The sequence below is a fragment of the Hippichthys cyanospilos genome, chromosome 22 (genome assembly GCF_059441005.1).
Source record: "Hippichthys cyanospilos isolate Australia breed blue-spotted pipefish chromosome 22, RoL_Hcya_1.0, whole genome shotgun sequence".
NCBI lineage: Eukaryota > Metazoa > Chordata > Actinopteri > Syngnathiformes > Syngnathidae > Hippichthys > Hippichthys cyanospilos.
The window spans coordinates 5,036,558-5,061,771 of NC_142390.1; the positions used below are offsets into that span (position 1 = coordinate 5,036,558).

General features: G+C 45.2%; 1 protein-coding gene across 11 annotated transcripts in view; it reads left to right on the plus strand.

The window, feature by feature from the left end:
• The first annotated feature begins 2,186 nt into the window (after positions 1–2,186).
• The window catches only part of magi2a (membrane associated guanylate kinase, WW and PDZ domain containing 2a), a 63,702-nt gene continuing 40,674 nt past the window's right edge, over positions 2,187–25,214 (plus strand). For 2 of the 11 annotated variants that reach the window (XM_088406272.1, XM_088406268.1), the window contains exons 1-2: positions 2,187–2,570; positions 15,735–15,851. In XM_088406272.1, coding sequence (XP_088262398.1) covers positions 2,264–2,570; positions 15,735–15,851 — 424 coding nt within the window. In that variant the 5' untranslated portion in view covers positions 2,187–2,263. Of the gene's footprint in view, positions 2,571–14,322; positions 14,592–15,734; positions 15,852–25,214 lie in introns of those variants that run through there. The other 9 variants (XM_088406267.1, XM_088406269.1, XM_088406266.1 and 6 more) reach the window with 6 other exon arrangements.

Below are 25,214 nucleotides of genomic sequence, written 5' to 3' on the forward strand. Positions count from 1 at the left end.
TTAAGCACCGTCTGCTATGGCGTAATTTTACCACAGGAGGGCGACATTGCACCAAAGCGTCCCAAGATAAACGCGAACATGTACTTGACATTTTTTCAAAACAAATGACATTTAAAAGGTGTGCGATTTTTGTTTTTTCGCTGACAACTCCCTAACAAAATAATTGTTAAAAAAAAGACATCTTGGCATGTATATATATTGAGACCGAAACATTTTTTCTTATGCGTGGGTTATGGATGTGACATAATCAGAAGTGAATTCCATTTTCTAAACGCGACGGGACTTCCCATTTGCCTTGATTGCAAAGGCAAAAATATTTGTTGGGATTAACAAGCGAGTGAAAAAGCGCCTCGCTAACCTCGCATCCGCTCATTGGCTGATGAATGGAAAATGATGCAGATTTATGGCAGCATCAAGTGAGGCGGGGGGGGGGGGGGTGCAAAGAATCTCGGATTGGGGAGAGGGGTGCAATAGCGCAAACTTAATCAGCATGAAATATCATAAAGTGTCAGCATCTCGAGAGAAACAAGGGCGTCTCCCGGCGATGATTTGACTCTTTTTATGGCCGTTTGTGACAAACGACGTGATGAGGAGGAGGAAGATTAAATTTCGGCGTCTCGGAGGGCCTGTCCTTCAACTTGAGCGCCAAATTAGGATGCGAGGGGAAAAATTGATTACTTTCCAAACGTATTTTGAGCCCTTATTTTTGAATTAAGATCATTTCTGCCTTTTTATACATCATGTATATGTCATATATCGCATGCACACTGAAAATAATCCTGAAAAACAAAATATTATATAGTAGTCGTGCTTGTCTGCGCTCCCCACGAGGTCAAAAGAGGAGTCTTTACTTTATTTTGGGAGTGACAGACAATGTGAAATGGAAAACAAGGACACGAGGCAATAAAAACATGTTCCGAGCTAGCCTTCGTCCATTTGTTTCCACGGCAACGCATAGCACTCGCAGACATCAAAAACCTCATCCCAGGGAGCCTGATGAAACTCTTATCAATTCGCCACTTCAGACCTCAGCGCACCAGAAAAAGAAGTGAATCCGATTTCGACTTGCAGTGTGAACACCAAGAAAGTGGTTCAAGTCTGCACCGGATTCCTTTTTTTTGTGAATTTCCGATGTTTTATGCCACTCAAGCGAACAAATGAACCGAGATGTTCAAATAAACGAGGCCCTGAATGTTTTCACACGCATTCCTGCCCCTGTTCAAACAACGAATGCCTGGTTCCGGAATTCCTGCCCTCTCTCCAAATACCCTCTCCCCATCTTTTTTTTTTTTTTTTTTGCACCTTTTATAGCGTTTGCGATTTATTCCCTCCAATCAGTAAAAGAGAAATCATGATAATGGTGCGAGGTAACGACGTTTTAGTGATCTATCTTTGTAATAAAAATGCAAACGACGGTTGTAATTCTTTGGAGAAAATTGTAAAAAAAAAGGAAGAAAAAAGCCATGTTCTCCCAATAATTTACTTTTTTAGTTTAATTCGATGTACCGTAAAAGGTTGACCATTTGGATGATCAAAAATGGGAGCTTTTTTTGTGTGTGTATAAATAATCCCCTCAATTCACCATCTGAATGGAAAACTAAACAATTCAACTTATATTGCTTTTTTGTGTGGAAAAAAAAGATCGATTTAGCAAAAATCGATCTTTTGCTTGTTTGGAGCAGTGCTGCCTTCAACTACCCTCGTAAATGTTATAACAATAGCTGTATGATCGATGGATGAATACTTCATCTTGTTGACAATTTTGATATTAGCTGACGATGTGTTGACATTTAAAAAGCAAACATTTTGCACTGCTTTATATGACGACCAATTAAAAATGCAATAAGAACACAATGAAACATAAACAAGTGGTATGTTTTGAAGTATTTATTTCAAACAGGACGGAAAAAATAAATTACAAACGGAAACTGCGTACAGTCGCTCTGAAAAAGGGGGAAGACGTCACCACTATAATTTACTTTAAAAGTGTTATCAGGTGTTTCCTAAGTAGATTGGATATTTGATTAGCTATCAAAAACAAATGAATCGATAAAGTCAATTTTGATCTCCCGATCTTGTTGGAAAGTACAGTAACTACTACCACAAGCTTCCGAGTAAGTGTAAACTCCCACGTCAGAGCGAGTCGCTGAACACACCACGAGCTGATGAGCCAGTTGCTGCCCAGAGCAAAAGGACATGGGCTGCGGAACCAAGTGAAAATTCCTCCGGTCCTAGTCGGGGGTCCAAAAGTACGACGTGAGCCATGCCCAAGAGCCTGAAACGGAAAAGCAACCACTGGAGTGACAAAGTCCACGAAAGTGTCCTCGACCGGAGCGCGGTGGGCCAGCTGCACGCTGCGCCGGTGCTGAGTGGCGGAGCGGAGCACGGACTCTTCCCACTCGTGGGTGAGATCCCCACGGGTGGAGCGCCGTGCCTCACCGGCAACCTCCACCCCGGGGAGCTGCTGCTGGAGGTCAACGACACCCCCGTGGCCGGGCTCACGAGCCGGGACGTGATGGCAGTGCTGAACCACAGCAAGGAGCCCGTCAGACTCAAGTGTGTCAAACAAGGTGAGTGAACGTCTCATTTGGTTCTTCGTCAAACAAAAGTATCGATGTTTTTACTTGAAATGAGCTCGAAAGTGTTTTAAAAAGTTGTTTCGCATCGTGTCCAAGCAAGCGTTGCTTTTGTTTTGTTGGCTTTTGAGATCAGTCAGTGATCCGTTCGTAACAGTCTGAGAATAAATATTGGCATTTAAGTAAGCAGCTTTCTTAAACATTTATCGTCTAAAGTGACGTTAAGATTCAATTTCGAAGTCTTATCAACTTGGAGACTGAATTTTTGTGTGGGTGCTGATGCTGAAAGGTGCCCGTTTGACTTTGATTGTTATGTTGGTGCTGATGAGAAGGGGGCGTGTCGCAATCAGGAAATAAACAAACACTATCACGCCGGTGTGTCAAAGAAGGTGAGTAGCTACAGCAATTTCTAATTTACTTTCGAATTAAAAGTGCTGTAAGTAGCCCCATTGCTTGAATAAAATGTACGCGTTTTCGATGCGGGGCAAGTGCTGTTTTGTTAGCTTTTTTGGCGATAAGAAACGCCTATTATACGTTTTTTGGGACGCTTGCCGCAGCTGCAAAAATTAGGCGCCATCTTGGCTATGGCTATTCACATAAAATGTATTTATTTATTGCTCTTCTCTGTCATAACAAGCTCGAAACTCTTTTTATAAGTTTTAGTGGGTCTATTATCTCGCGTGTTGCTGAAATTGGATTTGTTTGTTTTTATATTTGTATTTATTTATTTTAATGGCTTCGTCAATGAATGTGGTTCGTTGCGTTCGCGGCAATCAGGAAATAAACACTATCACGCCAATGTGACTATGAAGGTGAGTAGCTAACTCAATTTCTAATTTACTTCCGAATTGAAAGTGTTGCAAGAAGCACCATTGCTTGAATAAAATGCGTAGCGTTTTAGATGCGGGGGAACTGCTGTTTTGTTAGCTTTTTGGCGATAAGAAACGCCTATTATACGTTTTTTGGGACGCTCGCCGCAGCTGCAAAAATTAGACGCCAGTTATTCACATAAAATGTATTTATTTATTGCTCTTCTCTGTCATAACAAACTCGAAACTTTTTTTTTACAAGTTTTAGTGGGTTATCATCTCGCGTGTTGCTGAAATTAGATTTTTTTTAACAGGTTTATTTATGTATTTATTTGGATGGCTTCGTCTATGGATGTGGTTTGTTGCATTCGAGGAAATCAGAAAACATTCCAGACGTTCACAACATTGAAGGTAAGTGTAACATTATATAGTGGGTAAGACGGCTTTCTGTTTATTTCAACAAATTGTTGATCACAGGCTCTTCTTAATGACGCCTCGCCACTCTTTAACACTCTCATGATAGTTGAGTCACAAGCTTGTCAAGTATGTTGTTATTATTAGTTGAGTTTCAGGTGGACCCCAAATTGTTGCGCAATTTTGTGTGGAACGTAACATGGATGCACTTATAACATATTGTTTACAAACCTAACCCAAATATGAATAGCCGTAATGCGTCTTGTGAGTCCTTCAACAAAGGCGTTTTATTTGTCCTGAGTGGAGGATGGCCAGCGTTTTATTGATGCCTCTATTTTTGCAATGTGAAAGCGGCCATTGTCATCGGCCGCTAAGCTTCTTTGCGATCTTTTCCCGCTCTCTGGAGGCCTTCTACCTTTTCTCGCTTCCTGGAGCCAGCGTGCATTGTGAATGTGGTCAGGCGCGGTCCGATGGTATTTAAGCTCCCGAGTTGTCCCCGGGAGGACGTTGCGCTGCCAATAGCGAAAGCGGACTGATTGTGCTCGCACAAAAAGGGGGGGGGGGGTTCTATTATCTATATGGAAGTGCGTTCCGGAGTCGGTTTGAAGTCCATTTCTGCCGTGATATACTTTTCACTTGCAAATAAGTGAAATTCACGCATTTTATTTATTCAATTATCGTTTTGCAATTTTAATCAACAATGCAGGAGAGACGACAAAACAACGCTGGCCCGTGCTACTAATGAGGTCAAATCTGTGCGCCCCCCCCCCCCTCACGCTATTTCAAGCGCATGCCTGTGATTGCTCGAACTCACAAGCGGCAAGATGGAATTCCATCAAAGATGACGTTTCTTTTCTGTCTGCGCTTGATTCCTTGACGCTCGGATGTGCGCTGCGCGCCAGCAGCTAATGATGACTCATCTCCAGACAGTCTGTTTGGATTTAATGAGCCTTAACACAATTCACATGGAGACAACGTTTCCCTTTTTCTCCCGCTCCAAACTCACACTTAGGTGGAATAGGTGCAACCTTGAGGGAATAACGCAGTGATATTTTGCAAGTCTGAAATTTTTCAGAAATATATTTGCAACAAGTAGAATTATTCATTTTTGAAGATCTTCCACATAAAAACGTCAAAAACCATGAAACTAAAATGAGGATTTTCCCAAACCTTAGGTGCAATACCACCTCCTTCCACAGGAGGCAGCAGGGCTCCCATACAACACGTTCAGTCTTCCATATTGCGATGAAAAAAGTGTCCTTGTGGCTTCCTTTGTCCTGGCTCAGTTTTTTCCACGCATCACAACGCGCATTGTTTATTCTCCACGTCTCCCAAAGTTCCAGAAGAAAAACTTTGGGGGCTCGCCTTTGACCGAATATTTCTCCCGTGGCCTCCAGATGGCCTCGCCAAAAAAGTTTCAGGACATCAAAGAATGATGTATTCCAAACCGAGACCCCCCCTAAGATAAGTAGATTCATCAAGAGAGCGCCGCGGGCCCGAAAATCATTAATAGGCGCTCGGCGGCCGGGCGCAAGGCGGGAAAAGTCACCTTGGATTCCATCTTTGTGTGTTTTGTCAGCGCCTCTTTTTGTTTGCCTTATTTGTGTCGCGAGAACGCGTGGCGGAATGATGGCATCGATTCTGGCAGAGGGGTGAAAGCGTCGTTCATCCGGGAGAGGAAAAAAGCCGCCATCGCTTTTTGGGCGTTTGACATTCCGCCTCGCATTTCCCCCTTAGCTTAAATCAATTAAGGAGTTGCCGCTCTGTTTAAATGAAGAAAAGAGGGACAAGAGGCAGCTTGCGAAACAAGAAAATGCAGCTCCACGCTTGCCGAATGCAAAGTTTGTGCCGCTTCTGCCACCGGAGGAAGCAAAATGGCGCATTTTCATTCACGGCTGCTCCATTTTACTTCACTTTACTTGTCTGTCATGTCCCAGACTCAAAAAGCGTTTCTCAACGACATAAACACGCAGCGTGGGCGGATATGAGAAACAAACAATCCAAAAGACCAAAAACCATGAAGCAAACAATTAACCGTCAACCCAAATCACCAATCGCTCAAGGTAACCTTGACTGTCGTTCGCGGCGTGAATTTACATCACTTTCGAGCGGCCGAAGACGCTTGTTGAGTTCTTTTAGTTTCAGACTTGCCGGTGGCTTGAGCTTGTTTGTGAATTATGGATGCAGATGAGACGCGATGAAAAAGGACAGCGAATTTGGAGCCGAGCCGCTCTTAATTCACGCCGCGCGCCTTCCTCAAATGCTGCCGCCGTTTTGTCTCGGAGCACATGCGCATATTTGCCCAAGTGTTCTCCAAACGCCGGGAATTTCACGCGGCGTTCCTCGCCTAATGGCTCCCCGGAGGCCCACCTTTGGACCCGGGTCCGCGCGGACCGCTGTCTCGCCGCCGCCGGCCGTCTCTTTATTGAAATAATGTTCTGGGGAGGTTTGCTCGGTGCGATGACGGAGCCAGACGTAGAGGGGGCGGGGCTCACCGGCGATTAGCAGCGTGCATATTTCTCACCGCTTCTTGTATGTCTTTCCTTCATAAGTGTTTTCATTTTTCTGGAGACCAAAAAGTCTAGGTCCACCTAACTGGACTAAGGAAAAAAAGAAACACCTGAAAGCACTCCAAAGCAGCAGGTGGCGCTGTGACACCTGCTCTCAAGTTTTAGTCCAAAAAATGATGTAAATTCTTTCTTTAAAAATGCGAATCATACCTAAACTTGTGTCAAAATCCTCATCAAATGAAGAAATGAAAAATAATAATAATAGCGGGCAAAGTAGTTATAGACAATTCTTCATTTCTGCTAGCTAAGCAAGAAATAGCTAACAAACGTTTTTGTAAAAAAATGACTGATGTTTCTCTAGCATAATCCAAAAAATTGAGACCCACACGAGCAATTTAGTCCTTTCACACAAAGCCACGTCCAAGAATTGATCACGTCCTCGGTAAAGTTTTTAGCGTTGATCCCACGAGCCTCGCAAATGTAATGAACGCGCCCTCGGGCGAACGTTACGAAGCCTCGCCAGACTGTAGCAGACGCGTTCACGTATCCCAACTCTCCGCGTGATTGATGTTTTATTAGTCCGCCGCTTCCGCCTGCCCGTGGCGTCCGTCCTGGCGGAAACGTCCAACCGGCTTCCAGGGGGCGGCTAAAGACTCGCTGTCTTTTGCGCGCGCGCTCAATCACGTCGGAAGGATCTTCCCGAGCGCCCGCGACCGGGGATTGTCCTGCCAAACGCCGTCAAAGGCAACGTCAGATGCGCTTTGTCGCTTGCGTACGCGCCGTCTGCAGCGCGGCTGATAAACAGCGCGGCTATAACTCCGAGTCTGTCGGTGCGCGGGATCAACCGCCGGCGAGACTGCCACCACATCATCGGCGGCCATTCGTCATTATTTGAGGATCATCTCTATAATCGCCGTCTCGTCTGATGGCGGACCAATGCAAAATCGAGCAAGTGTAAACACAGACGTTGCTTTACTTTGAGGACGTTTGGAGTGCGGCGTTTTCCCCTCTTATGCCAGAGCTACTTTTAGCTAGCCTTAATTATTCAAAGCACGGAAAGTGGCTTCTCCATGGCGGATCAGACTTCAAGGAAAAACTCTAGTGGTACACCTACGCTTCGGAAGTGTCCGGTAGTTTTTGCAGTTTTGCTCAGGCCAGCAAAATAGAAAAGAGAAAAATACAAACGTCATGTCGGAGCGCTGGCGGGCTCTGGATGGCATAGCAGTACTGAAAAACTGATTGGACACAATAACAAAAAAAAGTCACCACATTAACCGAGCAGTCATCTACATATTGTGCGAGAGATTTTGTAGTGCCATTTTGTTGGTGGATGTGGGGATTTTTTCAGGCTTGAACCATGACCTCTATTTGGGGGCATGGCTGAAGACTGTTTTTTTTTTTTATTTCCTCTTCCATAGCCTCCTATGTAACCTTATTTCTGCTAAGATCTTAGAGACCTTGCGCCATCTGTCGCCCCTTCTTTATTTAGTTTAATTATTAATGATTACATTTAATTTTTTCACATTTTTAATATGTTTCTAGAAACAGTTGGGTTAAAAAGAAAAAAAAAGCTATTATTGGTCAAAAAAAGAACTGATCCAATGTTTGGGGTAATGTGACCCTACTTTCTGGATTGGTTTATAACAAACAAGCCCAAAATAGGTAATTTTGTACGAAACAGCCTAAAAAATGGCACTTGTAGGAAACAAACCAGAACAATGGGTCAAATTGAGCCAAATATTGTTTTTTTTTTTTTTAACCCTAACCCATAATTGGTTACTTTTCTTCCAAATGTTTTTAAAACGCATATAGTAAGCAGTCTTTGCAATTTTTGATGAGAAATCAATAATCCGCCCCGCATAAGACCAGTAGAAATGCCTTGAATTCTGAGACTAGACCGGGACCCTTAAAAAGTATTCTCGGGAGCAAGACTAATACGGAGGACTACATCTCTAGAATGGAACACTAGAATGGTATCTGACTGCTTCTTAAAGCTTCGTCGAGACCGATACACATATGTAAGCGGCGTCCCGTTGGACAAATAAATCCCAGCAGTCGCTCCGAGCAAAGCGACACAGGTGTCCTGCTTTAAAAGTAAATGGGCCGTATAGTAAGTCCAATATAAAATTACTGTGCTGGAAAAGGACTGACAGCCATAAAGTTGAGTTATTTCGCTGTCGCCGCGTCTCAGACGGCCGGCGCGCAACCCTCGGAGTCCAACCTGTCGGCTCCAATTACCCGAGGCGAGTGTTTGCCCGCCGCTTGTGCGACATCTGTATCCTAATTGCTCGCCCGTAGTCGCCGCCGCCTCTGCGTTTGGAGGCGACGGCTCAATTAGTCCGCAAACGAGCAGTTTATGTTCACGCCGATTGTTTGTCTTATGCAACAGGGGTCGGCAACCTGCGGCTCTTTCATCCGTATGTCGCGGCTCTGCGTGGTTTTGGAAAATAAATTATGCTTGGCTCAGATCGACGACGCGGACGCCGTAACTAGAGGCTCGAATCGGAGTCCATGACGATTGGGCGATCGGGCGTTGGTTCGGTCTGCTTGCTTCTTTTAATGAAAATAATTAACCTTGGTCTGCTTGCTTCTTTTAATGAAAATAATTAACCTTGGTTATAAAAAGCTGCTGTAAGCAACTCCTTAAATCAACACAACAAAACATTGTTGACATTACCGCTTGACCAATTTCCGCTCTATCAACCCCATCCCTAACGTGTATGTGAATATTTGCATGGTTGATTGGGTGTTGGTTCGGTCCGCTTGCTTCTTTTAAAGAAAATAACGTGATGCAACCTTGGTGAACAAAAGCTGCTGTAAGAAACTCCTTAAATCAACTCAACAAAACATTTTTGATATTACTGCTTGAGCATTTTCCAACCCATCCCTAATGTGTATGTGAATATCTGCGCATAAAACACGCACTCGCGTACACTTTTCCATTTGCGCTGCTCTAATGTGCTCTCCGGTTACACGAGCCTGCACCTGCATACAAAAATAGATTCACCTGAAAATGGAACGCGGTAGTAAAGAGGAATCGTTTCTGCGGCCGAATCGCCCAAAAAAGCTCTCCAGCGCATAAATGTTTCATTAATATAGTGCGCTTACAACCTGCGCTCGGATTGGGTCAAGGCTTTCAAAGTAGGGTTTCAAGACAGGGTTAGGGCTTGAAAGTATACTTTGAAATCAGCGTTTGACCTCACGCTGGCTTATTTGACAAGCAATGGCCTTGATGCTGATTGCTGGCCTGTGTTTTAAAAAAAACAAAAACAAAGCCCGGTGGCACTTTGAATAACGAGCCGGCCGACTCAGTTATCACTATTAACAATTACGCCAAGTTTCATCCAAATCGATAATCGGCTTGCTGTAAATTTTCAGATTCTTTCCTATTTTTTGGGGTTGGGGGGGCTGATTGCGCATGGAAATGACCATTAGTGACTCAGTGTATCAAATGAATTAAATTTACTCCCCAGATCTAACCAGACATAAATCATTTACTATCCATTACATTAAAATGTTCACCTTGTAAGTGGTAAGTTTAGATAGATGACCAAAAAAACAATATTTGGCGTAAATATTGACTCGGTGATGGACTGCACGTGCTCGGCTTCATTTCCCCTGTAACTTAATGGCGCCGGCTTCCCCGTCTATCAACATTTACGCCGGCGCTGACAGTGATACTGATGGACTGCGCGGTGTACAAGTGGAGCGGGGAGGGTTGCCAGGGCGCCGCGCTCAATTGCATGTCACGCTGCGTCTTCCCGCTTGGTTACGGAGTATCCGGGGGGGGGGGGGGGGGGGGGGGGGCATTGCAGAGCATGCTGGTAATCTACTATTTTTTTGGAGCTGTCTAAGGAAGTTTGCGTCTTTACTTCAGAACTACAAGAGCATTTTACTACGCTGGTGTCGATTTGACCCAATTTGGGCCTTTGGTTTTGATACAGCAATGACGAAGCATTCGAAGGAAAACACCAGGCCAAAAATTAGCGTATTTTCCGCACGATAAGGCGCACCTAAAAGCCTTAATATTTTTAAAAAGCTGATGATGCGCCTTATAATCAGGTGCGCCTTATATGGATCAATATTGAGATCCAGATAAAGTAAGCTTTACCTGTTTTTTTTGTGTGTTTACAATTGAACAAGGTTGCTCATATTGACATTGAGAGTTTAGAGTTATTGAGTTATTATTGATATTACTTTGAGTATTACTATATTGTGATTGAAAAAGTTTTAAAATGTCAAGAATTGAGGGTGCGCCTTATTATCCGGTGCGCCTTATATATGGACAAAGTTTTAAAATGTCATTAATTGAGGGTGCGCCATATAATCCGGTGCGCCTTATATATGGACAAAGTTTGAAAATACGTCATTAATTGAGGGTGCGCCTTATAATCCGGTGCGCCTTATAGTGCGAAAAATACGGTACCTCAATTGTCAAAACAGTTCGAGGTTCAAAACGGCTCCTTGCTTTCATTTTTGAATGCTTGCAAGTGGACTCGGATCTAATCTCATAAATTAACATTATTGCTGAAATAAATTGTTGTTTTATGGCGGATAACAAGGTATAGAATATACACGTTTAATCTGTGTTCGAATTGTTCTTGGGAAACATTCTCCTGAGTAATGCGGCCCAGGAAGCAAAAAGTTTGCTAACCCCTGCTTTAAAGTTTATTTGTTTGTCCTTCGATCCTAACGATATTTGTTTTGGGAATTCCTTTGTACTCGGGATCACGCTTCTGTTTAAACACCAACCTTTTCCCCCAGCCGCCGGTGACACAGTAATTAGCCTCTTCTCACTTGCCGGGAAAAAAAATACAAATCAATGTGACGCTCTGCACAGTCATGACTGTCACCAAAAAATGATGGCGACTTATCTCAGAGAGAAATTAGCGATGTAGCTTTTTTTTTTCTTGTTTGCTCTCATGCTGAATTGTGAGTCCCAGTCCATCCTGGCATTTGAGACTTTGCTGTCACTGGAGTCAGACTGCCAAGTACAATTGGGTAACGGGGTGTTTGATTGGCGAGAAGAAAGAGAAATGGTCCATCGTAAACGCTAGAGTGAAAAGTGTGTCACAGAACACGGGATAAAATGTTAGTGATGGGTCACTACTGCTACTACTGCTTGTAAAAGAAATTAAATGTAGGACACTCGTTAAGGACTAGTTTTGCCTAGCCTCAAATTTGGGCGTGTGGTTTTATTTTTTATGAATAACTTTTCATGATGAAGCCTCAAAAGAATCCTCACTGAGATGCCTCGGTCTGCCCACGTTATCTGGCGTAATAATACCCTAAACCGAGCTCGTCTTCGGAATTCTGCCAAAATGGCTGCTTCCAATCGAAATGACTCATTTCTCTGACTCGCGCTATTTTAGCATCAGGGTGTTTGTTGATTTTTCTCGGGCGTTTTTCTCGGTTAAGAACCTAAAGCTTTACTTCTCTCAAGGGTTTGGTTATGCCAGTGCTTCTGAAATAGTGAGGCGGGCCCCCCCTGGGGGGCGCGTGGTGATGTCAGGCGGATGATACCATGAAAAAGGCTTTGTTTTTGTCACGTGGAATGTAATTGCAACAAAGTAATAATTTTCATCATTTTCTTTTAGTTTCAGGCACTTTGCTGCACTTGCTTCTTTTTTTCCATTTTGGACTAAGCTATAACACATATAAACACGATAAAAATCATTAACAGTCGTTGAAAGTTCATTTATATTGCGTTTTTCTGTTGTTAATGTTAAAAAGGATACGTGTGTAGGTATACTTAAACAATTTTCATCAATAATAATCTTATTTATATTCAGTGCATCGATTGGGGGGTGCGCGAAAAGTTTAACCTTTTCTGGGGGGGGGGCTGGCAAAATATAGTTGAGAAACGCTGGGTTATGCTAAACCATCTCAACTTAGCTGCTCACTCCAAAAAGTGTTTTTTTTTCTTCATATTTGTCATAAACATACTGAGAAATACTCGTCTTTTTCAACATTTTGAATCCAGTTCAAAATGAAGCGAAAATCCACTCTGAATGAACTCTGGCCCAAAATCGGAATTGAATTAGAAGTGAAAGATCAGCCACGATTCCCTTCTAGCGGCGCGCAAAGACAACGCAGAGCAAGCGCCGCATTGGGGACCCTTCCTTCCGTTTGCATGTGTCGGCGGCGGCGGCATCGAGCTCAGCAGACTGCAGCGCCGCCGAGCTTTGGCTGGATGAGTTCAATTAAAAAAGGGCCCCGAGCGAGATAATAATGAGAAGTGCGCGTTGTGGCGCTGACAGCTTCACCACAACATTAGCGAAGGATTTTGTGCTACCTTGAAGCCTTGTTTTTATGCATCACTCACTTCAGTTGCACAAGCAAATTGCTGGAATCGGACCAGACGGAACAGGAGTATGTCCCGATCATCTGTCCCGGCGATGACCACCCGGGGAGCGTCGGCTTCTTTATGGCAGCTTCGTCTTCACGGTGACAGGGGTATTATCGTCGCCACGGCAACAGCACTGAAACGTGCCCCGCGCCGGCCCTTTATCATACCGGGCTTTGACTTTTACTCACTGGTTGCGTCCTCAACCCAGGAGGCACTTTGACAGCAGGAGGTAGATCCTCCTCATGATAAGTGAGCGGAATGTTACCGCTGAGTGACCCCCGCGGTGACAATTCACTCATATTTATAGCTTAGAGTTTTCAATTAACCACGGAACGCCGTTTAACGCCGCATGAATCGGAATAGATTTTTGCTCAATTGCGCGAAATGGGCCGACACGGAATGGGGGATTCAAAGTCGGCCCGCAAAAGCCCCGGCTCTGCCACTACAGCGATTTTGCGGAAACTCCGTGCGGAAGAAGCTCTACAGGGCACAACTTGTCTCCAGAGTGCTTGTTTTGGACGATGGGTATAAGCCAGGGAGAAACAACAAGACAGAAATGCTAACCTGCCGACCGGCGCCTTGTTAAAACGGCCCCGAACCGTTCGCCGGCAGTGTTGAATTTCACGGAATGCAAATGAGATGGATAAAGAAGTATCTCGGTTTTGAGGATTATGTTTCTTGCCCAATTATCCAAACAAGCCAAAGGGGATGTCAGATAGAGAAATCGGTTGACAAAAGACTTAGCAAAGCCTTCGCGCGGCGTTGCTTTGAACTGGCGCGACCACAATCAATGATATCAATCGGGAAGACGTTTGGGTGTCGATGCACCTTGAAGTCATTTGGCCAAGTGTCAATGATCATCTTAAGCCTTTTGGAGCTGAGCCAAGTGGTCCAACGTTTAGCGTCAAATGCCAGTCAAGTCTCCGCTTTGGCCATGGTGGTGATAAGATGCGCATGTAACCCGCAAGCCAAAGCTAGTGGAGACCACACTACCAGGAACTTGAAACTTTCTGGATATTTTGCAACTTTGGAACCTTCCTAACTAGCTAGTCGTTAGGACCTTTTAATCCCCCTCCTGAGGTACCAGCTGCTTGCATGTTTTTGACTCTCCAGCAGGCTGTTTTCATTCCGGATCTGCCTTCCCGAGGGGCGACTCGCTCGGCGGCACCTGCCGAGCGCAAAGATGTGTGCGTAATCTTGTGCTGCAGAGCTCTATGGTTTTCATCCTCATATTTGAAACCGCCCGTCGTGGCAGCTCATGGATTTATCCATGCTAGGGACGCTTCATCATCTGCAAGTCATGCAGTGTTTGCTTCAGGAGAAGAACCACCAATTTTCAGAAACACTCCTGTTTCTTGGCTGAAGTTACCAAATTTGGACGGACAGGATTTTCGGCCCACAGCGACAATATCGTTCAATGTATTCGCTATACAACTGCAAAAAAAGAAAAAAGAAATCCGCAAGGTTATGAACCGCAAACTCCGTATGTTGGATGAATGCTAACCGCAATTGGCAATTGATGAAATCTGGAACCAACGTGACAGGCAAATGAAACTGATGCAGTACCTCAGCTGGTGGACAGGGGGAGCATCTGCATCTGGGATCTTGAACAAGACCATTCTCCCAACGTGATTGTCTCGCGCTGCCGGAGCATCACTGGCAGTCGCTCTCCCTCACTTCCTCTCCTCGCCGCTTCCCCTTCACTCGTTTTTTTCACGCTCTGCCGTTTGAGCTCCTTTTGTGGCGTGCAGACGCACATGCGGAGCGAGGCAGCCGCGAGCTTGCGAGGGAGCGCATTCGGCGGCTCGATCGCAGCGAGCGGAGATCGAGTCGGGTGACCGACGAATCCCGGCGGGAAAGATTCATCGTCGCCAGTGGAGATAAGTCGCAACGGGAAACCTGTGGCGAAGACGAGGCTGACGGCGGACGAGAGGTGCCATCTAAGTGTGTCGTGTTAACACCCCTGCGATTTCTAGCATGAAGATCGTCCGCCCGGCTTGTCTTTCTCATGCAAATGCAAATTAGCCCTTCGTGCGCCGTTCGCCGCCTTTGACCGAGGCGCAGATGCGCTCTTTAATGCGGGTCTCTTTCATTAGGATGCCACAAATTAGTTCGGCTCTGACGGACGAGCGTATGCGTGCACGCCACACACCGGCGTACCAATTATTACCTCGTCGATATGTCTGGAAACTTCCAAACTGGGTTACCTTGAAAATTCCACGTCTCGTTCTGTTTGGGGGTTTTGACGGTCAACGTAGAAGAGACCGGGCTAAGGTTTGACGTACCCGCTTCGAGACGTGCCTTGCGGAATCCCTGAAGTCACGTCAGTCGCGCCACCTTCCCTCCTAGCGTCATTTTAAATGTGATTATAAGGATGCGCGGCAGAGAAGACGGATGGCGTATTTGTCGAGGGAAACCAAGAGGGGTCAAGTTGATGCTTGTTTTAGCTCACTTCTACCCCCCCTCCTATCTTCTCTCAGTTCCCCTCTTGGGATTTGCCCCGGCCTACCATCCCTCTAATCCTCTACCTCCATTCCTCTGTCGCCCGCCGCCTTCACTTTATTTTTCCTGCACGCTGAGCCAGCCAGATTAAGCGGTTCCTCGTGAAAATCCATTCACAGAACTTGTGCAAGGAATGCAATCGGCAGGTGATTTATATGCCGCACATGCTCCAATTAACACTTCTGCCGCTTCAATAGACGCCAGATCGCGGGGCATCACGTTCTGCGTTTGTAGGATGGGATGATTTCTGATTTGATATTGTGATGTCTGTTGTTTTCCGCAAAAACATCGAAGAAATAGCAGCCCCCAAACGGATGATTTGTCGTCGTCTGGTCTCATTCTCGGCACGCAGCGAGGAGAGCCGTCGCCGCGGCAAAGCGGGACAAGTCGTTGTCAGGTGTTAAATGCCAACTTCATGGCTTTATTAGTTGCCTCATCTGGTACTACCTTGGAATGCAGAAAGTTTACCGGGAGACTTGAATCTCGTCCCGTTGGTCCCTTTCCTAGATTACACCAACGCGGTCTCTTTGGTGCTTCCATTTTGTCTGATAGTGTGGCTCTGTTGTTCATCCAGGAGGCGTGATCAACAAGGAACTTTGCCGCTATCTTAACCTGCGTTTCCAGAAAGGCTCGGTGGACCACGAGCTCCAGCAGATCATCCGAGACAACCTCTACCTCCGTACCATCCCCTGTGAGTCCCCGTGTGGGTTTGGGATTTTGCTAGTAGAACCACAAACGATCCAGAGAGATTTTCTGTGTTTGTTACATCATGTTGCTCTATTTCTTGCGTGTAGCTTAAGGTCAACTGTTTGTTATTTCCACTCCTTCACGCTCTTTTTAAGGTCATTTTCAGGGTGTGGCGTCCAACAAACTTAGTTTCTAGCCTGTGGTAGGTACCTGAATAATGACCGCTGAGCTGCACCTTTATTTGGTATTTGGGTCGAAGTGACTGAAGTAATCGATAAGCCGCCTGAGGGTTGATTTGGACATGAGGCCCAACTCTTGAATCTCAAGTGTCTGTCTCACACTAATTTGCCGCATTAGCTGCGCCGCAAAACGGCGGTTTAGTGGTGGAAATGAACGAATCTGAAGGAGGGCCTCTGGGTCTCTTCTGCCAGACTTTGTTAGACTACCTTCTTCATTTATATCATGTATATTCTTCCATAAGTGACTTTGATAGTTGCGGCTTATCTGCGTCTGCAGCCAGAGCCGGCGTCATTAAACGCGGCTCCCCGGCGGTTCGCTCGCATCCCTAATGGAACAACTCCTTCTACTCGCGTCCGGAAACACAGATACTTTTTCGCTTTGCGAGGCAAGCATCATTTCTTCTCAGCAAAGGCGAAGAGTAAGGAGCGAGAACAAATACGGGGAGAGCAAGACAATAAGTAAATGGACTGCACTGAAAATGGGCGGTTAAACGGCGGTGTAATGAGCGGCCCACAATAGATGCGAGGGACGCGAGGCTCTTTGCGTAGCAAATCGGTGCCAATTGCTCCACGCAGCATGGAACACCATGTTGGATGACGAATGCAAGTAGCAGACCAAAAAATGGATAGCTGTGTTGATGACGTGAAAGATGAGAGGCGTGTTTGAAATAACGCATTGACCTTTGGCACTGTACCTCAGAAATATTGTACAAAACTCTGAAAATCTTCAACTTTGGGATCATTTGGGCTCAAACACACCATCAATGCTTGTACGTTTTGTTTTGCTCATATGCTGGTCGTTTTTCAAGATCCTGTTATGTGCATATGTGCTCTTGCGGTTCAGGTTTCCCCAGGCTGTTTTCACTGTATAAAACATTTGAAAAATACATTGAGGCCTATTTAAGTAGTCGACAAATGATTGGAAAGGGAAAAAAAAAACAGACACGGGTGATATATTCGGAAGTGTGGTCTGATATGCCTCGTATGGCCGTGACTCTGGATACTTGAATGCTGTGAAAGTCTTCCATCATCCAAATATCACACATCGGATAAAACGATATCTCAGATGCTTTGTTGTCACACTTTGTCTAGTCGTAAAAGCTCCGGGGGAAATGAAAAGCGGATTCAAAAAAAGGGGATTTTAGATTTAGGCCCCCCCCCCCCTTCCCCTTTGCTTTGCGTGTCGCTTGTATTTTTTGCTATTGGAGATTAATAACATGCAACAAAGCTGGGAAATCATATCTATTGCCAAGCGTGGGGCTTACTCCAGAAAGCGGTCCAAATATTTGCTATAGGCAAAATCATCTTTCCCCAACATTTCTGGAGCAACTTGACATGTTGGAGTTGTGCTGAAAAGATAACATTAAACCGTGCTTATCTCCAAAGTGTTCACCAACGCCTGTTGATGAGATGTGTGAGATAAACCCGGAGGCTGAAAGGGAATAATAACCCGACGATACGAAGCGCTCGTCGCGGCAATTTGAACGTAAAGCTTTGAGTAGAAAGTAGAGACATTTTGGGGGGGGGGGGGGGGGGGGGGGGGGGTTTGGCTGACAGGTAAGAGAGTCCCCGCTTCACATACTAATGGAGCAACTTGGACTGAGTGAACGGGGGGAGCGGGAAGCCGAGGGCCGGCGCTTTAGACAAATTGCCTGGTTGAAATCCAAGGTCAGAGCGTTAATAGCTCGAGCCGTTGTGAAATCAGGCCTGTCGTCTGGTAATCCACGTAAGACTTGATGTAAGCGATAGACAGTGGCAGGGGGTGCGAGTTGGAGGTGGATGTGAACAAATGCTCCTAGACCAAAGCTGACGTCGGGCAGCGAGGTGAATTTGCATCGTTTTAAACGAGCGGAATCCTTTCAAATCATCTCTTCCATCTGCCGCAGAAAATAAGTGAAACTTGAATGTCAAATGAATCTCTCAAGGTACTGGCCTGCTCGTTTTCTTCTTCCCGTTTTTGTTTCTTTGTCTTCCCGGCGCAAGCGAATTAACACAATAATAAGTGACCTTTATTGCTCCGCAACCACTTAGCGATGCGCGAGGACGCCGTCTCGTGTTGAAAATACCGCAGACGAGCAAGGGGTCGGAAGCAGGTGAAAGGAACGGCCCATGCGCATCACTTTTTGGATGAAAGAGAAAATAGACAACGTTGCGCCATTAGCGATCCGTTTGCGAGATGACGACTTTGATTGTAGGCTGGAACGTCCTTGTCTGCGGTTAGGGTTAGTGCGATTATCGATTATTTGCTCAGGAGTTGAGAAGAAGCCGTTTGGGTTTTAGCTTTGAGGGGTTTTGAGAGAGTTTTTGTGATCCGAGGCTACCGGACTACGGACATCCCAAAGGTTCTAAAATGTTCCCAGCACGTTGTCATCTTGAAGTGCAGCCTCTTATTGGATACTTAACCGATTGATGGGTACGTCCCAAGGCTTTTATCCATCTAGTCCTATGGGTTGGAATGTGAGTTAATGGAGGGTTTGATTCTCTCTGGGAGTTTGTTTTGATTGCCGGGGTAACCGTTTGTGCAGCAGCGAGGCAGTTTCCTAATGAGATGGAGCGTATGTTCCATCTGTCCGCACGCACGTTATTGGTTTGATCATCATCGAGTCTTACGGCCGAAAGCGAGAAGCGCACGCGTTGCCTTTTTGGCCGCGTCCTCCCACAGTCTGTCTCTTCGGCAAGAAGCGTCATCCGATTGCAACGGTTTCTTTTTTCATTTCTGCCCACCCTCTTCTTTGTTTGTTTTTGATAGCCAGATGTCTAATAAAGTCATTAGCGAGGTAATAAAAAGACTAAAAGCGAGCTCCCCTATCGCCCCTTCTTATAGCAGTCGGAGAACCCAAACCGGTAAAGTTCTAGGTATGCCTGAGTGGTATTTATGGACGCAACAAAGGGTTATTGGGATCACAAAGACGCCTTTAATCAAAAGCTCAATTTCTGTCATGCATTTAATCTGTCCCCTTTCTTTTCTCTTGCTCATTGGAGGCATGGTGCTGGTTTCCATGGCAACCCTTTCCTCTCCCCGCCTGCGTCAAAGGCTCGGCTGCTAAAACTCTCGTCCTTTTCTTTTTTTTCTTCTCCTTCCCCGCATACTCCTCCATGTTTAACACCCCCGGCCCACCCCGCACCCCCCTTCGTACCTGTCAGTCCAGGGTCTTCACACTTTCAGACCCGAATTGGATGGAGCAGAAAGTAATTAAGGGCAGCGTCCCCATAAACACAAAACACGGAGTTCGGTTGCTGACCTTTCGGAAATTAACCGTCCTTTCATCCGTCGTCGTCAGCGGCGAAAGGATGCGAGTATTTGCTTCGGATCGCGAGGGTCCACGTATTCTGTCTGGCAGCAGCCAGCTCTTTCCAGACATCTGGCCTTGTCAGTCTGGATCTTAAGGAAGGATAATCTGACATGATTTCAGAAGATTTCACTTTACTTACCAAAAGACATGCGTGACACCTGAACCTGTGCTCCGCATGCAGTCGCAGCCTACTTCAGCATTAATATTGTACATTATTCACCCATTTAGTCAGATGGGTCCTAATGGAGCTCGGTTCCTCAGTGTTGCTGTTCCTTCCCGTGTCGTGCAACAGAAAAACACTCTTTTGGATTTTCCAACAATGCGGCCATTACGAGGTAACCAGGAAAGAGCTCGGCTCCCTAGACGCTAAGGACTATATTTTAAAAGGAGCCGTGCGTAGTCACGAAAGCACTCCGGTCACTCTGAGCCATCTCCTGGTCTATTTCCACAATGAGATGGCCAATGTAATCACAGGCATCTTTTGTACGCACCTGTCAAAAATCTCATTCGAGCTTAGACCTTGTATCCTCGCTTCCATTTTTCCATTTTTGGACCCACGCTGCCGCAATGGTTATCTGAGCTTACAGTCTAGTTTCCAACTGATTAAGCTGCGGCCTTATCTCGGGACGAGTAAGTGGAACGGCGAGCCTTTGACGATTTTTTTTTTTTTTTTTTTTTGTCAATGCCAGCAGATTCGAGCTTAGGGTTTTAAGGGTAAACCAGGTCACGGAAGGTCTATCGGTGCGTCGGGCTGAATTATCCAGGTGTAGGTTAAGAGCTACAGCTTTTTGTGCAGGGCTAATTCCGATTCCGATTTTTGGAATCATATGATAGATCTTTAGGATTTTAGGGGTATTGCTGAGACTCCAATCAATAGATCGGGGTATGGTTAGGGCTCAGCGGGTCTGCGTATGACTGAAGGATCTGTTTCAGATGATGCAGCGCATTGGAATATGTTGCCATTTGTTATGCTAATTCATCCTAAACGAGGCCAAACTCAGTGGGGTCTGTCACCCAATCAGTGTCGCAAAGCTGCCAAAAACTCCCTAGAATGCCTAATGAACTTCCATATGCGCCATTCTGGACATGGGCCCAGTCGTGATGTTCTCCGTGGCTGTTTTCCTGCACGCGGATATAAAATGATGTGCAACTCTCAGGTTTTTCTCTGAAAAATCCACCTATATGGGGGCTGTATGAAGAGGACAAAGCGAGATGCTTGATTCTGGTCCAAAGAGCAGTTCCGAAGGACCAGACTAGTGACGGCTTTAATATTCATGGCCAGGGACCACACTCTTTTACCCATAAAGGCGTTTTTATTCTGGCCAACAGTCCCTCCCTCTCAAGTGTTCTCACATACACACACCAAATCCTTCTATATTTATATGCTCCCCATTAATAGGGATATAATTAGTCATCGGGAGCATAGTAATTACACGAGCTGTCATGTAAACACCTTAATTGTATTTCCGACCCATATCTCACTTATAATTGGAGGAGTCGTTGCATGTTTAGCATTCATTCATTCATTTTGTCGAAAGGGAAACTGCTTTTCTGGTATTTCTCATCCATACACAAAAATGATGGATTTTTTTTTATCTGTAGCATTCCTTTTGCATTTTATCGTCGAGGTGCCACGAGGGCGTACTAAAATAGTGTACATGGTGAATTGAAAGTGCTTGTTCTGATTTATTGTAGGAATCTTTTAAAACCCGCTAAGAACGGAATAAAACATCAGCCGCCGTTGCCTCCCACTCGGCCCCTCTCGGTGGTTCAGTCGGCTTTGCGATGACACAGTTTCGGCGAGGGGACAGCGACGTAGCACGAGGCCGTCCAAGAAAGAAAGCGAGTCCCCCGGGTTCCCGTCCTTGGAGGCGGCCTCGCTGTCACAGTTGTATCGGCTTAGCGACGTTCACGATGTTAATTACTGAGGCGCCGCGAAGAATTGTATCAACTGGAGGCTAAGCAGTTCGCAAAGCCTTTTCCTTTTCAAAACCAGCTGAATAAACGGTTATATCAGATTAATTGACGAAAAATGCAAAGTGTCTTTATTCTTAGTTTCAGTAGGGTCCGGCAGTATTCTCTTAACTTTTTTCTCTGCTCCGATCTCGACTGCCTTGATGTTTAGTTTACTTCTATAGGGGGGAAAAAACTAGCAGGGTCTAAACGCTTTATTAATCACAAATTTTCCACAATTTATTAAAATCAATCGCATTTTTCAATAACAATTTTCAACAAAGCCTGTTACAGATGCAGTGGGCCCCCGTGTTACGAGATTAATCCGATCCACGGTCGGGCTTGTAAAGCGAATTCACCGTATGACGGGCATTCCAAACCTATGTTAGCTAATGCATAGCTAATGCTAATGCAAGGGTTATCTCCAGCTTCGTTTCCATATAAATCATTTTCTTACTTCTCTCTTTAACATAAATAGCAATCTTGGGACCCGTGGCTAACCCTTCCAACTTCGAATTAAGCAGTAAAATGCACTATAAATACGGTTTTGCAGCCACTCACAATTGAACAAAGCTTTACCGTTCCGCCATTTTGAAACGAGGAAGCCCGACCAATAGCAGACCAGCATCGTAGTGACGTGTTGCACGGAGCCATTGACGGCAATGGGAAATAAGTGCAATTACCTAAGAACGCCTGCAGATGCAGACGAAACAACACAACTACAGCCAAGCCCCTAGGGTCATGACAGTTGTTATTGTCGCAAAACCGGGAAAATACCATAAATGTAATGTATGTCGTTGTCAACAACCGAATTGTGGGGAAAAAAAAACCCCACCCCTGTCGCTTTAGCCTGATTTGCACCGTCCTAGCCGCGGAATATCCAAGCAATTATTTATCTTGCGAGATTGAAATCGCTGTATGCGCCGCGCTCTACTTGCTGGAGGAGTCCGGCTCACGCAGACGCGCCGTCAGAACCGCGAGTGTGTTTGACCAAGCCGCTAATGAAATATTCCATCTGAGGTACATCCTATTTGATGCGCGGCATCGGTGTAATGCTATCGCGGCCTCGGTTAGCATGTAGCGCTAATGCCGGTCACTAGCGCCCCTGAGACGGGGCTTGGGGAGGTGCAAGGCAGCGAGCTGCGCAGGGTAAAAGTTTCCAAGCGTTTCATAAGAAAAGGCTTTGATAACTTCAACATACCGCAGGCCGTCTCGTTTAGCCAATCCGTCACGCGGCGTTCGGCCCATCAGTGACACACGCGGGCTATTTGTCACCTTGGCCATCCGTTGCGTAACGCATCACCTCTCTTGATGTGTTTTATCATCTATAATATCCCGCCTGCATATCTGGCGGCCTCTCTGGGTTGCGCTTCCCCCATGGGGCTGATTAAAGTTTCATCTCGTCTTCAAAGACGACGTAGCAGTAGTATTGCCAGCTGTTGGGATTTTCAAAGAAAGAAAATCCATACTTTTAAATAAATGTTTTGACGTCGAATCATTTTCACTGTCCTTTCAGCTTCTTTTCAGTTACCATCGCAGACCCTTAGGCAGCTAAGCGACCGGCTGAATTAATTGCATGAATAATGTTTGCCACAAACGTACTTCCCTCTCCATACGCCACTCGCACGTTCATACAAAATGAGCTCGCGCAAGTCGGTTCTGCCGCTAACTTATTTAGAATTTAATTGATTGAAACTTAGCTCTGCTAGCTTACTCTTTGTTTGCACTCCTATAGCAGGCCATTTAGGTGACAAGTTTTGTCTGGACACGTATCTGTCCCCATTTTTATGTCTAATAAAGCTGCAGCTATCGTGTAATTTATGTCTTCAGAGAAATTCTAAGAAATATCAAGTCGCGGGATAAAAAATTGTTTTTTGCATGGTTAATTTCTACTTTCTACTTCAACTTTTATATATTTTTGAACATTTTTTTTTACTCAAATGTAAACTGTGTTTAGTAGCGCACACTTTACACTCTAAAAATATTAGATTTTAGACAAATGCTGGCATAAATTTGGGTCTATGAGACAAATTTTCAGCTGAAATGGAACATTCGCGTTAACAAGGTTGTCAAAAAGTGATCAGCAGCAACGGCAACTCTCATCATCAAAGTGTGCAGACTCATTTTCGTCTGTCACGCCAGCGTATACGGAGCATTTGAGCGCTCCTAGCTAGCGACAATTCATGCTAGCTCCAGCTATAAAGGAGCTCGAGCCACCGGTAAAAATTCGCAAGAGGTGCGTATTTTCAATGTTTGCGTCATAATATATCGTTTTAATCGGCGCCTGATTTCAGAATAGCGTTGTGTTGTTTGTTATCGGCTTGTCAAAGCGCGACACGGCGCCGGGAAAAACTTCAAAATAAACACGTGCCGGTGAGTTGAATTAATTGCACCACCGTTGAAATTCAATCAACAAATATGGATAAATTCATTCATCACGCCCATCTAATGAGATGTTTTAATTGTTTCTTTATGAACTTTAGCACAGTCACATTTTTCTGCCGTCTTTCAAGTTAAAGATTAAAAGCCAACGCTACAAACAGAACCGGACCGCCACACGTGAGATTTGAGAAAACCTGTAATCTCCACTCGCCGATTGATGGCATCTGCGGGGACTTGACGAGAGCCAATCATGAGCCAATTATCTTGATGAATGGGATTATCGTTAGCACCTCTCCTGGCGGATCCTCCGCGCGGATACCCGCTGTTCTCATTCGGGAAAGTGGCGGCTCGTCACCGGAATTTTGTTTTGAACCGCAAGGCTTTAAAATGATCAATAAGTGCCTGCAGGCTATTGCCCCCCCCCCCCCCCCCCAACACCAGGGGGGCCGTGTGACTTTCTCTCACCTGAAAGCTTTCCAAAGCATTTTTGATGTGCTTTGCGGCAGAAAAGTGGCGTCGTCCTTGGAAATCGCAGCCCAAACATCAACAAAAGTTTTCTTTCAATATTGTTAGGCCACACCTCTTAAAGGTATACCGACATACTAAAGACCATACAATACACTATAAAACCACCTATTAAAATTATTAAAATTTGTAGCCCTATTTTAAAGGGCCTGATGGATATGGATTTTTTTTTTTGAGGGGTTACAGATTTAATATCAGAATATATAACGACTAAAACGGCATTTGTTTCATCCTGATGCTTTTCAATAGACTTGTATACTTGATTGTATGCAGTTTCGCTATGAAAAAAAAAGTCTCAAGGACATTAATTTTAGCCATAAGAATTTGTGTTTCTAGTAGTTGAATGAGTTCCATATTCAACGCACTTATGCTTGATTTATAATTCACTGTGTGTTTTATGATTTCAAGTTTAAAGTAGTGACATCCAGATCAATTCTTTGCATCATTGATTGTTAAAAATGAAGATTTGCTTTCTTTTGAATGACAAGTCCGCAGAATGACCTCATCAACAAACTTGATATATATTTAAGTATATAAAAGTGATGCATGAGGAGTAAATAATGGCTCCGGTGTTAATTGTATACAACCGCTGTATAATATGGATAATTTTGCCCTGTAAATTGGGTTCGCATTCATATTTTCTGATCATCACTGTGCAAATTTTCCTAATCATAAGACAGAAAAATGGAACGAACATGCAAGTGGAGGCACACGCGCGATCTCGAAGAGTTCGCGCCTAGCTTGCGGCGGCGTCAGGTAGCGGCGTAAACGCGCCTGAACCCAAGGATGTGTTTTGTACAGTGTAACAGTGTGTTTAACTGCGGGGCACATTTATTATTGATACTTACAAGCGAGCCGGACAGCTCACGCCGGCGATCAGGTAGACCGGCTTAAGCGGGCCCGAGCCCGCCCTGAAACGATTGGCCGTAACGCGGCGCGGCCTCACGCTCGCGCTCGCCTGCTCCGGCTCGCCGC